The 14361-nt window shown below is 38.6% G+C and overlaps 1 protein-coding gene across 2 annotated transcripts in view; it reads left to right on the top strand.

Annotated features, from left to right (window-relative positions):
• LOC129721814 (roundabout homolog 2-like) overlaps window positions 1-14361 on the top strand; it is a 289428-nt gene that overhangs the window by 54265 nt on the left and 220802 nt on the right. For both annotated transcript variants that reach the window (XM_055674825.1, XM_055674824.1), the window contains exon 2: window positions 11984-12366. In XM_055674825.1, the coding sequence (XP_055530800.1) occupies window positions 12276-12366 (91 nt within the window). In that variant the 5' untranslated portion in view covers window positions 11984-12275. The remainder of the gene's footprint in view (window positions 1-11983; window positions 12367-14361) is intronic.

The raw sequence follows: 14361 nt of genomic DNA, 5'->3' as shown, positions 1-14361 counted from the left end.
GGGTGGATAGCCATTCTAATTAGAATTTTAAATAACAATTCGTTCGGGTCAGCTAAGGTTCGGGTGTGGAAAGATCTTTACTTTGATCAGCTCCGATTGCGCTTTGGTTTGCTAATCTCGATAAGCCACAACCACAACCACAAAAACAACAACAGCAGCAGTGTAGCATGACATGACAGCTCGAGCTCGAATCTCTTGCAGATCTAATTGAATTACAAATTTGATTGTTATTTTAGTTAATAGCTCGCTTCGTCGTTCTGCTGCGAACGAAAGACTTTAGTGTGCTGATTTTCTCGTGTTGCCTGCAGCTTATGAACATCAAGCATGCTATCATTCGATCTACTTGCTGTAAACACAGTCCATTTGGAAATGAAAAATTAATAAACGCAACGACGATAAAAAATATTTCCACCTCATTAGCGAGATAACGATCGATGTGTCTATTGTATAACATTTGTAGTTTTATCTCGGTACTAATTATACTTTTTGCAATGTCAACGGGTTTTTAATGTTGAACGGGATAAATGAAAACAGAAAATTCCTCCCGTACAACGACACCATGTGAATATATGAATGAATTTGCCCTCTTTTTGAATTAGTTAGTATAATGCTTTGTGATGAAAAGATTGACCATATATTTTCATCCTTCAGTTCTGACGAAAATTCATGTCATTTTTGATACTTCATTTCATTACCCAAAATTAATTCCTCGGATAATTATGCCCTAAAACCCTGCAATCAAACTACGTAACTTAGGTGTCAAGTATGTATTCAAGAAACCTTCACACATTTGGATAACCCCAATTCAAATTCTTCCCAACCACGCATTGCTTGGTTTACCCTTTTGGGGTGCAACACAGCAGTAAAACATCTGTTGATCTGTGACCTCGGACAGCTCTATTTACGAGCTGTAACTTCCTCGTCGCGCGGGGCCCGTCAAGCGGCCATTGGCTGCGCTCGGTTGGCATATGGTCTCCATCAGACGAGGCGAATAACGGCTTACGGAAAAACGAACAACAGACGCGGCCGTTTTATGTTGTCCCCACAACTTCGAAGGTTGCCAAATCGGTTAAACCATACACAAAGAAACATCGCCAGAACGCCGAAATCTTTCTTAGAACTAAGTCAAGTGCGCGGCTTGGGGCGGTCAGTTTTTTGTGCAATTCGGACGCAAGATATGTTACAGTTTTCCTTCTGGCTTCGCTCTCTTTTTTTCTCCACATTCGGCAATGATATACGCGGTGTTTTATGCTTGGCACTAATTAGGGTCGTAACATCGCACAGCATGTGTGCCGTGAAATTGGAGAACTTGAGACATGGGAAATTAATCACTCGCCGACATTGGTGAGTTGTGTATGTTGCCCACTTAAGTGGCACTTAAGTCTGGACAGATCGGTACAACTTCATAATCTCGGCGTTGTTTGGTAGTTTTTTTCTCCGTCCCTTTGAAGTACGATGTTTTTCAGTACGTTCAAAAGTGACCGTTGATTTTTTTTGAGGTCTCGACAAATTCTGTAACGCTTCGGAAAATCGAATGATGCTGGTGGCTGGACGTTCACTTCGTTAACCTGAAACCTAATTTCGTTTGATTAAACTTGCGCAAGGCTCTCGAGCTGATCGATGGAGTCGCTACTCTTGTAAAATAACCTGCAGTTACTACACTAGGCAATTAAGTTTCTATCGCCAAAATAAAGAAAAAACTCGCGCCGCTTGTGACCTACTTGACCATAATATTATGTTGACGACGCTGGCAGCAAAGCCGGGGACCGGGGAAATCGTCAACCGTCATCACGCAGCTGACCTCGGACTAGTCGGTGATGTGACTAACTTCATAACCATGTAGTTTATTTATCGCTTTTTTGTTGTTTCGTATGACCATGCTGGCGCATACTTTATCAACTAACTAGTGGAGGATGGCGGTAATGAACAAAAACAAGCCACATCGAGCCACCTACCAGTCTTGTGTTTTCTTTGATTTTAAATTGGTTTCAGCCTCTTTTCATTCCGTTGATTGGGATTTTATACATGTTTCTACAGAGTAAAACTATTTTCTTTTACGGCTAATCACGTACATAAAATCTAACAAACAAAAGTAAGAGTACACTAATTTACCTTTATACTCACGATTGCCTCAATTGGCTTATGGCGAAAAGGCAAATAACTCGCGAAAAAAAAAAATCGCACCTAGCAGCAAACACGCGAAGAGGCCTCGGACCTGGGGAGAGTAAAACAAGACAGTGAAGGAGAGAGAGAGATAACAAAAAGTTTACCGCCGTTGGCGCACCGCCGCGCTTCGAAGAGGAACATAATTAGAATATGAATAATGAAGAGCGGTAATTTTGTATTCAACTCTTCAATTTTCAACAGTGTCAGTGAGTGAGCCAACAAAATGTGAAATAAGAATAAAAATGAACATAACTATCATTATCATCAACGTTAGCCGGTCAGCCGGTCAGTCGAAGTGATGTAAGATGTGTGTGTGTATGAGCTATTTCTGGGGGGCTGTGACTAATTGGTTAGACTTTGCTAAGACGAAGTGCCATTAAACGTTTAGGTCGAATCAGTGGGTGCAAAGAAAGTAATTGCTTAGTTTTAGATTGTTCGGTGATTTATCAGTTATAATTTGTGCTTGTTCAAGAGTTTTATCTCTGTTTTTGAGAAGCGAATCAAGCACATTGCTCATGAATTAATTTCAACTGTAAACCTTAAATAGAATAGAATCACAGTTTTCTGAATTTATTAGCTTCTTCATTTTACTATTCTTTTATTCTGTTTCTATTTCTCTTATTTTAATTATGTTATGTTATTTTATGTTAAAGTACATCTTTTTGAGACATATTCTTCATTTTCTCAGTGTTCATTGAGACTTGAACAATAGGAGAGAAGTTAGATTGATTTGAAACGCACTTCGTCATGGCCCCATAGGCTAAATTCAAAGCTCTATGAGTAATCATCTTGAAATGGCGTTATTTCGAAAACCGAATTAGCCGTGGTCACGATTGCCAAAAAACGACTTGACCGATTTTTTTCCTTTTTGTAATGTTCACTGCTAACGTCTTCGATACTTTTAATGCATAAAGTTTCTAGTTTGCTCTAGAAACTGAATACAGGTCGGACTCGATTACCCAGAGACTTGATTTTCCGGAAACCCGATTGTCCGGAATTCAATTATCTGGAATTTTATTTTTTTGTTCATTAAGCAGACAGTATGTGAAGTAGAGAGAGCGAAAAATAAGCGAACTGGAAATGTGATACAGATTTGGAAAAATATACCGCATCCCGACGGGATATTATTTTTTTGTGCTCGTTTTTTAATTTTTAATCCGAAATTTTACTTTTACCATCCTTTCTGGCATATTTGGTAATTAAGTGAAAATAATCAATGTCCATTTTTTTTGCTTCACAAGAGTTTACCCCTTTTCGCTACAGAAATAATTTCTGGTTACGCCACTGCATCATGCAAGTAAAGTAAAAAAAAGAAATATTTATTTTATGTTCGTTAAAAGCAAATTTGAATATTTTTCCTGCGATTCGATTATCCGGAAAACTAAATTTTCTGGAATGATTTTTTTTTTGATGTTCCGGATAATCAAGTCCTGTACTCCTTAAAATGATCGTTTACAGACCTGGTATAACTCTAAACTAATGAAATTTTATGTTTAATAGACAGGGCTCGACTTGCAGTCTAACAGAATGCGTTGATTGCTATTCACTCATCGCCGACGTTTCGGTCCTTTTATGACACCATCCTCAGGGCCTGCAATATATTGAATATTTTACGTTACAGCTGGACTTACATTTTATAAGTTCAATTATTTCAGATGACCTGGTGAGCATCCATCGAGAACACCGCAAGCCTCTTCAAAATGAAGGGTATCGGGTAAAAGGTCATAACTTTACCAATAATTGTATCCGTTAAGGAAGTATCGATTAGAAATCAATTTGATATTGTGTCGAGTCCGGAAAAAATATAAATCAAAATAAAATCATGCGTTATTATTACGACAACTGCCTTATTCAGTTTTTAAATTCAATCCAAAGTTGCGCAAGTTTCGCAAGTGGTTTCGCTGTAAAATCTCGCTTAGAGACCATCCACATTCTCCGGGGATAAATTGTTGACCACTTTGGCCCCTATCTTCTCCTTGGACAACTACAAATAAATTCTCAGAATTTATTGAGGGACATTTCACAAAGCAAACTCTCCCCTTTCTCCTCCCCTCTTCCCCCCTAACCCTTAATAACACTTGCAAATAATCCAATTATAACTTGTCAATAGTTATTCGTAGTAGCTATTTGTTACCTGCATCTTGATTTTAAACTATTTTCTTTCGTGTTTATATTGGAGACTATTTCTGATTAATTTAGGAATGTTTTAAATAAAAGATTTGGAATAAGAGAAATCATTAAAAACAATCAATGTTAGGGCCGTGTTGAGAACCGCGTTGATTCTGAAATCTATGTTAATTCTTAAGTTCGCATGGGAGAGTAAGCGTCTTTGACGAATAAAATTTTCGTAATGCTAGGCCGAACAATGTACAATGAACAGTTGGCTGCGAAGTCCGAGTTAACCGGCTCTTGTTCTGGATTAGAGAAACAAGGAGAATAAAGATATATTTAGAAGAAGTATAAAGATGGAAATCATATAAAATTTTGAATTTTTTAAAAGTCAAATCACAATTGCGAATACAGACAGCATAAAAAAATGAAAACATGAATTTACTATTCCTTTGCCAAGATTAAAATGTTAAAAATGTCATGATTTGGGGGACTCCTCCATCAGTCGAAGGAGGGTTTCCTTAATGAAAAAAAGCGATACAGGCAAATAATGAAAAAAAGTGTTTGATCAAAAACAAAGCGCACTTATAAACAACCTCGTGTACTGTATTGGCATGCATAATTACAATTAAACTTTTTTGACTATTTATACAAAAGTATATTTGCTATAAAGATAATTCTATTTTAATTAATTAAATTTAATTATTTAATTTTACGATTTTTGAAAAAAGTAGTGACGTACCGTGACTGCGGGTAATTCGGCGCAGCACATTTTCTCGCGTACTCATCCCAAAAACTGTTTTTTAACAGTAAATTTTAATAAAAGATACCTAATTTTTGTACTATCATAGCAGGCGATGCTCTGCACTTTAATGAGATTTCCTGTTAAAAAATAGTTTTTTTGCAATGAGTGCGCGGAAAAATGTACGGTATAACATTTTTTTAATAAAAAGGATTTTTAGAGCTTTTTTCAAAAAGATATCGGCGAATGTGCATAATTATATGCGGAAAACACTTTCGAAACAAAATATTTTTATGGTGTCTTAGGGGTAAAAAGAAAGGCCGACCGCCGTTTGAGATTCGTCCTGAAAAGAACAGTTTGTTCAATTTGAATTCTGGCAACGCAACAGAAAATTGTTTTTAAACTTAAAATTAGACGGTAAGCAGAGTTTCAACGGGGGGACCGTCCATCTTTTTATTCGATAATGAAGTTATTTGAACCGAATGCCGACTCGAAAAGTCTGCCGCTACCATTACCGCTACAGATATCGAAGCCACAGCTGCTGCCGCTGCCAATACCACTACCGCTGCCCGCTGCAAAAATCTGTGTGGATTCTGCAATCAGCGTAAAAAAACATTTGCTCAGGATGTTTGATTAATTTCTGCTAAAAACTTCCGAAAAGTTCATTGAATTTGTTCTCAAAAGGACTATTTGTTGTTTAATTTAATATCGGCTATGATGCTGATCGCATCTCTGTACTATCCAGGCTTCTTCCGTTCTCTTGATTTTTGCTTAAATTTCCTCCTCTACCTGTCAAACGCCTTGGAGAACTAGATCATCTCTCACACAAAGTGAGTAACTATCCACATTTAGGTGTAGAGTATTTCAGTCGCAGAGCTCTATTTCTCTCTTAATCATCGCGCGCGAGAAGTAAACAATTGTTTTCTCTTTCAGTTTAAGAGCAAGCAGTTTTCGTTAGCTTTTCTCCGTTACTAAAAGAGAAGTTGGTCAAAAAACAAAGTATTTAGGTTCACATTGAAGCCACATCCTAACCGGTTTTGAATTTAATATTTTAAAAAGATTCACAACTCACCATTGGTGCGTATTCTGCAGAATGTTCGATTTTATACTGTTTTTACCGCACCCCAGAGTGATAAGAACGGTAACGCAATTCTCAGTTGTTCGCCGAGCAATTTATTTCACTCATCTTGCGTGCGTGGATGAGCAATTTAAAAGAGTTTCACTGGGCTGTTGCTCTGTCAAATTAGGAGCGTTTTTTCGCCAAAGAAACTATTACGCTCTCTCTACAGCAGATGGTGTGATGCACACTGAATGTAAGCTCACAGTTTTTCAGAGGGTAGAAAACTGTTGTTTCTTTTAGATGAAGATGAGCAAAACGAGGCATGGTGCTATTAACGACAGAAGGAAGCGGGTACTCTTCTGATAAAGCTATTTTGACACTGTAAACTCGACAGAGTTTGATTGCCAACATTCCTGTTTGTGTTGCCAGAATAGCGCAGAGCTTTTCACTGTAGGAAGTGCTTACCAATTCCCCTGCCACTGACGCTACCGCCATCGCACAAAGACAGTTGTTCACTAGAGGAAGAAGTAGCGCTGCTACTCGTTGCTGCTACCCGCTGCTGCTACTGTTGATACTCGCAGCTGCATAATTAAACCCGTCTTAGTGGCCATCCACTATGAAACTGATTGGTTTGAGCAGAAGCAGGCTCTTGCATAGCTTAAAGAGTTCAAACTAAGCGACTTACAAGCATCTGAAAACGAACAAATCTCATCTCCTTTTTCGTTTTTCAATTTTTTTTTCATACCGCTATGTAGCGGAATCCTTGAGAGACGTAGTTCTATGTTAATAACGTTACAGAAAAAAAATCTCCGAAATGACGGGCAAAACAAAAACAGTTTTTGAAAATACACATGAATTTAAAAAGGTGCATTCTGTGGTTCTAGTATCCTAAGTGTAGCCAAATTTTTGCTCCATATTGTGTCATGTAAGAATAATAAAGTTAAATTTATAATGGTTACCATAAAAAAATGTTAGTTTTGCAAATCTAGCAAAAAAAAAAAAATATTCGTCTTTGAAAAAAAGTATTAAATTTGTTTAGTGAATATTATGTGGAAATCCATTTTTTACAGTTCGACGATAGACAACATTTTATTATATTGGGTGCGCAATTAAGGGTTTTTTTAGTTTTCAAAAAACCGAAAAAAAATTATTGCATTATCTTCAAATATATCTTGAGAACATTCTCACAAATTTTCATAAAGATTTGAGCAATAGGAAGAAAGTTAGAGCGATTTGCAGCGCGCCTCGCCACGGCCGCATAAGCTAAACTTGAAACTTTACACGCGATTATCTCGGAATAGTGTTTTCCGAAAAATGACTTTGCCGTGATCTTGATTGCGGGAAGACTACTGAACCGATTTCCTTCATTTTTTTTCAAATTTTCCTTATTATATTCGGCTTTTTTCAACATACAGTTACATTTTGCCGCAAGAAAATTTTTAATGCAATTTTTAGCGCTCAAAACGTGCATTTTTGGAGAAAAACGTTCCCGTTTGCACTGAAAACAAAATACTCATAAAAGCGATCGTTCAAGGACACGGCACACTTCTAAACTAATGAAATAATATGAGTTTTTTGATTTTGGTTGACCCGCTGAGTCTCTATCATGATCACCGCAAGCCTCTGCAAAAAATAGTGCTACGGGGAAACGGCCATTACTCCAGTAATAATTGGTATATCTCAAAATCAAATGTATTTTTTTGTTGTTGATAAACTGTACTTTCAGAAAAATACCACTTTGATGCAATGAAAATGGTGCCATGCACTTAAAAATAAATTCAAGCTTTCCTCATTTTTCTCGACCAAAAAGGTATATAACCCCTTAAGTTTTTGCTATTTGTCAATTGTCAGATGGTGCCATTAGTAAGTGCTGGTCGATGTTGATATATCTTAAACGTGTTGAACCAAGCAGAGACTCACAGTGTGAGACGAAACATTAAGACCACTGCTTAAGCAGAAAAAGGAAGGAGCAAAACTTTGATGAAAAATAATCCAGTCCAATACTACATTCTAAAAAGCGTTTCAAGCATACTCAACAACTTAAATGACGCGACAAAAATAAACAACGGTTTCAAAATTCATGGTAAAAAAACTTAAAGCAAGAAAATTCATACCGTGAAAAGTTTCTAAGGTTAGTACTTGGGCGTGTAACCTTTGTTACCCATCACTTCATGCACCCGGTTCGGGATGGATTCTACCAGTTTCTGGCACGTGAACTGACCGGGATGACGTACCAACAGGCTTTCATGTGTTCTCTATAGGTTTCCTCCGTGGCTTCGACTTTGTTATCCCGGAGCCACTTTTTAATGATCTTGGTGGTGTGCTTCCATGGGCGTCTCCTATTTGGCGTGTGGTAGCATAAAATCCTTTAGGAATTCGACGTGGAAGTACTGATCTATGATTTTTTTCCCTGGGGACCGGTCCCGTACTAGGAGAAGCACCTCCACATTATCATGTTTCCTTCTCTAAGCTTCAATGTGTTCGTGGTATACTGCGGCATGTAAGCGCAGCATGGAGTGATCTTTCGTGAATTTCAGCCGCACCTTCAGATGCTTCAGCATCAGCATCGAAACGCTCAGGGGGCTTTTATTACCAACTCCTGCTTCACCAGCCGCCGCTAAACTGACCGGGAACTCATAGACTCAAGTTAAGTTGATCCCGAATCTGGGATTACATGATGCTACAAAACTCCGAACAAATTACAATTCTTCCCTCTGATTTCTTTGTTACACATAGGGTTGGGTGCCAATCACTTATATTGGAAAAAAGTAACCAGAATATTTGAAAAAAAAACCCCTACACAAAATGTTCTTCCACCCGAAAAAACACCCTATGCAAAATTTTAGCTCGATCGGACAAAAAACTGGGTGGCGCAAAGCGATCGAAGTTTGACCTGGAAAAACTCGAAAAATAGCCAAAATCGAGAATTTTTACTTCAGATGAGATCTGGACGTTTCATGCATATGGAGCCATCTGGGACCAGAAAAAAATCTCGAAAACTGAAATTTCATGCACCCCACTGCATTGGGTTAATTTTTGGATTTTTAAAGGCCAAAATTCAATCGCTTTGCGCCACCCCATATTAAGTCGGATTGAGCTGAAATTTTGTACAGGGTGTTTTTTCGGGTTGGTGAGCATTTTGTATGGGATTTCTCAAAATGGCCATTTTCATTGGCACCCTAACATAGGGATATTCGAGCGTAATAGTTGAATTGAAAGACGCAAAATACTTGTTGAATCTCCCTAATTAACACCTTCAATGAGGAGCTCCGTAGACGCAAGGTTGCTGAGTTCGCTTTGAGAAGCGGATGGTCGAATCTTAGTAGATCAGGGCATTTCGGTTGTCAAAGGGCTTCTCTTCAGGGAATTGTAACTAGGCGATATCGGTAGGATGGAAAGAGGCTCGGTATAGTAGAGCAGTAAGCTTGAAACGGAAGGGGTAAAACTCACACACAAGCACGGATATAAATAATGAGTGATACTGCCAATAATATAAAGTGCGTAGTACAGAAAACACCTAGGCAACATCACTATAGATCAAATGCCTGTGGTCGTAGTGATGAGTCCATATAGAAAAAAACACCTTTAAATTCATAGATCATGGGGGTATCCCATGGCAACTGTTTTGCTTATATTAGTTTTGTTTTCGTAACTGTCAAACTGAAAACCAAAACAAGGCAGATTTTTGATATGCAATTTAGTATTTTTTTCGGTTACATTTTTCAATATTGGTGATTGTATTCTGTCTGTTACTGATATGGATCTTAAAATAAATAAATAAATAAATTTAACATTTTCGATAGAAAATTTGAAGTCTTTTCCAAGATGAGCTTTGACATTATTTTTTTACAATATTCTGGACGTTTTTGTGCGCAAACAACCTTATTGTAAAGTAAATAAGAGTTTCCTGGAACACGTCTAGAAAAAATTGCACTTGTTTGCGCATTTATAATACAACATGATTTTTCAGCGTTGAAAATTTTAACGTAATTGTGCATGACAATAATTGTTTACAACTTTCTTCCAATGTGCGTTGGAACTCTCTAAAAACCAACAATTGTCCAAGGTTGGGCTAGGTATTTTTTCTCGCAAAACATATTTTATAATTTTTATTTAGCGTTTATCAGAAAAAAATGGAACTTCACTTAGAACGATAGTTTTCCTCTATTGGCTTAGAACTTTTGGTTTTCAAAATTATTAAATTCCTTTTTTAAATTTTGTAACGTTCATGAAAGTAGCGAAGACCAACCAAAAATTTAAGTTTCATTTTCAGCTCACATAGCAAATCGGCTGATCTCGACTATTTTCAAGTGGAATGGAATTTCGTGGTCGTGTCCTTTCTAGGTTTTATTTTCCAATGAACAAAACGGTTTTCATCAAGTATAATTTTTTTAAGGGGAGCATATATTAATAAGATTCATCAAATATTTTTATATAAACATTTTTTATTCGATAAGATATTTTCAACTACAACTCTTCATTTGACGATATTTTCATTTTGAAATAGACTGTCCAAAAATACTCACAAAAATACGTTAATAGGAAAATAAAACCTGAAGTGGGATCCAAATTGTTTAAGTGTATTAAAAATGTTACATGCCGTAACATTTTTCATATATTTTCAGTAACCACAAATAGTTTGAGATGCGATTCGATTTGAAAACATGTTGGATCATAATAAATGTAGCACACGAACAAAGCCTCTGTTTTACACTTTAGCATACTCTACTCTCCATGACTTCCAGCATGTTATCGAAACCAGACCGGCCTTTCTGGCACAAACGAAGCGTTAAGCGTGCGTGCAGCATCGCACTCAGCTCAACAGCAGCATCAGTTGCTTTTGTTTTTATTTTCCCACTTCTGCGCCAGCTAATGATGAACGGGTTGTGTATGGCGTGACCAAAACTGCCGCCAGCCAGATCTCACTCAGACGCAACGATAAGAAACAGCCAAAAAAATGTATCTGCCGAAATCTCCTCTAATGCTAATGTTTCTTAGGCTACTGACATACTGAGGCGTCAAATTAAGCGAAGCGTTGAGCGTTTGAGAAGCGGAATAAGCAGAAGCGTTGAGTGAAGCTTTCTATGACATACTGGAGCGAGCGATGCAAATGAGTTGTGTTGTCATATTCCTAGATCCCAGCAGCGGTTTCGTTTAAAGGAAATATGAATTCTTCCATTGAAGATTTGTTTGCTGCTTCAAGCACAGTAAATCACGTTTTTAGTAAACATAGAGATTTTTTTATGAAGTAAAATAATATTTCTTAAGTCAGTTGCGCTACAGACGTAGTAAAAAATATAAGAAATTATTCTAAATTTTAAACCCGCTGACCCCAAGTAACGTTCAACTAGTTTATGATATCTGTTCAGTATGTTAGGCATGCAATATCAATCAAAAATACCAGTGTGATTTTCCTGACGACCTGAAAATTTTTCCCGATATTTTCTATATTTAAGACCAAAATAAAACGAATAAAAAGCACCTGGCGATATCAGGTTTAGTCTGAACATGGTATTACTGCACTAACATTTTTTATACATTTTAACATTTTGTTAACCTAAAATGTATTCTATTTGCTTTTTTTTTTCAATTACCAAACCAAAACAAAGCAAATGTGAAGCACCTCGCGATGAAGATTTTGTCTGAACAAGGTATTACCGCGTAAGTATACGCGCGTCAAAACACTACTCGTTCTGTTTCGCCGCCTCTACCGACGCGTCGTTGCCGCTTGAATATGACCGGTTTGAGCGTTTCATATAGACGTTCGAAGAAGTAGCTCGGACGCTTTTGCGACGCTTATTGCTTCGCTTCATTTGACGCCTCAGTATGTCAATAGCCTTAGCTGATTTATTCTTTCCTTAGCTGATTTATTTTCTAACTGCCCGTTTTCTTCTTTTCTTCGACAGAAGTGCTGCCGTCCGGCTGGGAGCACCATCGGAAAAAGACAGCTAATAATCATCGACAGATCATAACAAGTGTGTTCACGGTATGCAAAAAAAGTTCTTCGTTTCGGAGTGATGCAGTGAGTGTTCATTGACCGTCCGAGAATAGTGATCTTAAGTTTTTTCATTCGCGTTATCGTGGACTGACCGGTGTGAACGGTTTTACTTTCGATTGAGTGAAAGGTGAACTTCGAAAGTTGTCGATTCTGCGTGAGCAGCGAAAGTGATAACAAACAAAGGAAATAGGAGAGTAAAAATGGCGATCCTTGGCTTGAAGCGTGTGCCGTCATATTTAATGGTTGCCGCTTGGATGGTTCTGGTGCTGCTCCGACTGCAGCTAGTTAATGGTAAGTTTTTTTTTCATTTTTCGGATCATCCAAAAGGGAACTAAATCGAATCTGATGAGTTGTAGCAGCCAGTAAAATCAACAAGCAAATCACTTCATTGCTATCCGGCGCTGGATGGGGAATCGTGATGTCAATAAGCCCCATCTATTCACGTTCTTTAGCTATCTATAGCTCTGTTCTATCCGTTGGGCTCTTCTGTCTAAGCAGTGCTCACCCGATATGGTTCGGAATCATGTTCCGTTCCGATGTCGGAGTGTTCGCGGAGCTGCTTTGTTTTGATACTTTGGCTTCGGTGTTTATTTTATCTCGCCTCAGATTCGAAGTCACTGTACACAAGAATGAACGTTAAACAAACACACAATGTTTCGAAGTGACATTGGAGAAGGGGTTAGCCGATGGTTAGCAGTGATGGATGCTGTGGAAGAAATTATTTGGAATTGTTCTGATATTGAAAGCATTTAAACAATGTTACAAATTACGCCTACAGTTGCAATATTCGCAATGGTTTATAAATACACCATGGATGTTCCCCCCGGGTCCCGTGTGCTATAATCCGCTGCAGCGTGACTGCTGGAAACCGCATTCTGGTGATGATTCAACTGGGCCATTTCTGGAAGTCTGTGTGTTTGTATTATTTGTTGATTTCACCTCTCCAAATCCCTTCTAATCCCGTGCCGGTGAGATTGCCGTTTGCCGGTGGCTACATCTTTTTTTTTTATTTTTCCAGAAATGTTCACCACATTCATCAAGCATCCGCTGACGGCATTGCCAGTTGATTCTTTCTCTCTCTTTCTATCCGGCTCTATGTCACTTAAACATCTCGCATTCGTAATCTGAGCCAGATCTCTCAAGGATTTGCCCAGTTTCGGATCCACTGTTTCTGCACGTGATTTTTATTTTCTGACTTTATGCAAGTCTGAATGCATATATGATACCATGGGCGGTTGTCTCCCTCGCCTTCTTCTCGGTCGACCTGCAGCTACTGCCGGCTGTCAGTAAATATGATACATTTTCGCTGATACAGCTGAAATAGTCTCGGTTCTCATATGTAAGTCCCGGTCGGTCTGCAGAGCAGACCAGGGGAAGAGTATAACAATGATAGATGTCGAGATAATGTCAGAGTACACCGTTGAATTTGCAAGAAATTGATCATCTCGACAAGCTCCGTTTGGCCGTTTCGGGGCTGACAGTCGGGCCTTCTGTCGTGCGCTGCTTACCGTTAGGGTGCCTTACGGGGTTTGCCGAGATCAGACCCGGATCATAAAACACAACGTAATTCGCTTTAATCTCGGTCATCCTACTGTCCTCCCATGAGACCCCACGACTATATGGTATATTTTGTACAAATTGTGCACTCCAATGGGGTCCCCTATTTATGACCTTTCCATGCTCGGTATTTTTTTTCTGCTGACGTGGGAGAAAAATTAAATCACGTATCGACATGACGGTGAAATATTTGCCAACCTGCATGGGAACGAAATCAGCGTTGTTCGATTTGATTAAAACCTGTCCCTGCGCCGCACCATCATCCCCTTCCCCTCGCCTTATGCTCTGAGTCAAGTGGTGAAAATTTTCTACCTCGTTTTTTTGCCTATAGACCGAGCACAAACAATGAGTAAATTTTTGCACCGCAGGTGCAAAAACTGCTGAAATTAAATTGCGCTCTTTTAATCAAATAGGTGGAACCGCCCGCAGTCGCCTTGCTGGGAAATCTCGCAGGTAAAGAAAACAGAACAGGAAATTTATTGCACTGCGCGCTGTTTTAACAGTGCGCCCAGGCGCGGGAGGCGCCACCTGAGCTGGCGGTTGTGTACACCATCTGGGCGGGAGAATTTTCCCCGTTTTTCGTCTATATAATTGTTACTTCTTTACGCCAGCAGTGGCAAGAGGATTGATACCTGCAAGTGGGATCTTTTTCTGCCCTGTTTGATTTCCACTCTGATTGGATTGTCTGTTTTGCCAATTGGTGCTGCCGCATTGTATGCTTGGCGTTAG

This window comes from Wyeomyia smithii, chromosome 2 (assembly GCF_029784165.1).
Source record: "Wyeomyia smithii strain HCP4-BCI-WySm-NY-G18 chromosome 2, ASM2978416v1, whole genome shotgun sequence".
NCBI lineage: Eukaryota > Metazoa > Arthropoda > Insecta > Diptera > Culicidae > Wyeomyia > Wyeomyia smithii.
This window is presented reverse-complemented; position numbering and strand designations above follow the sequence as displayed.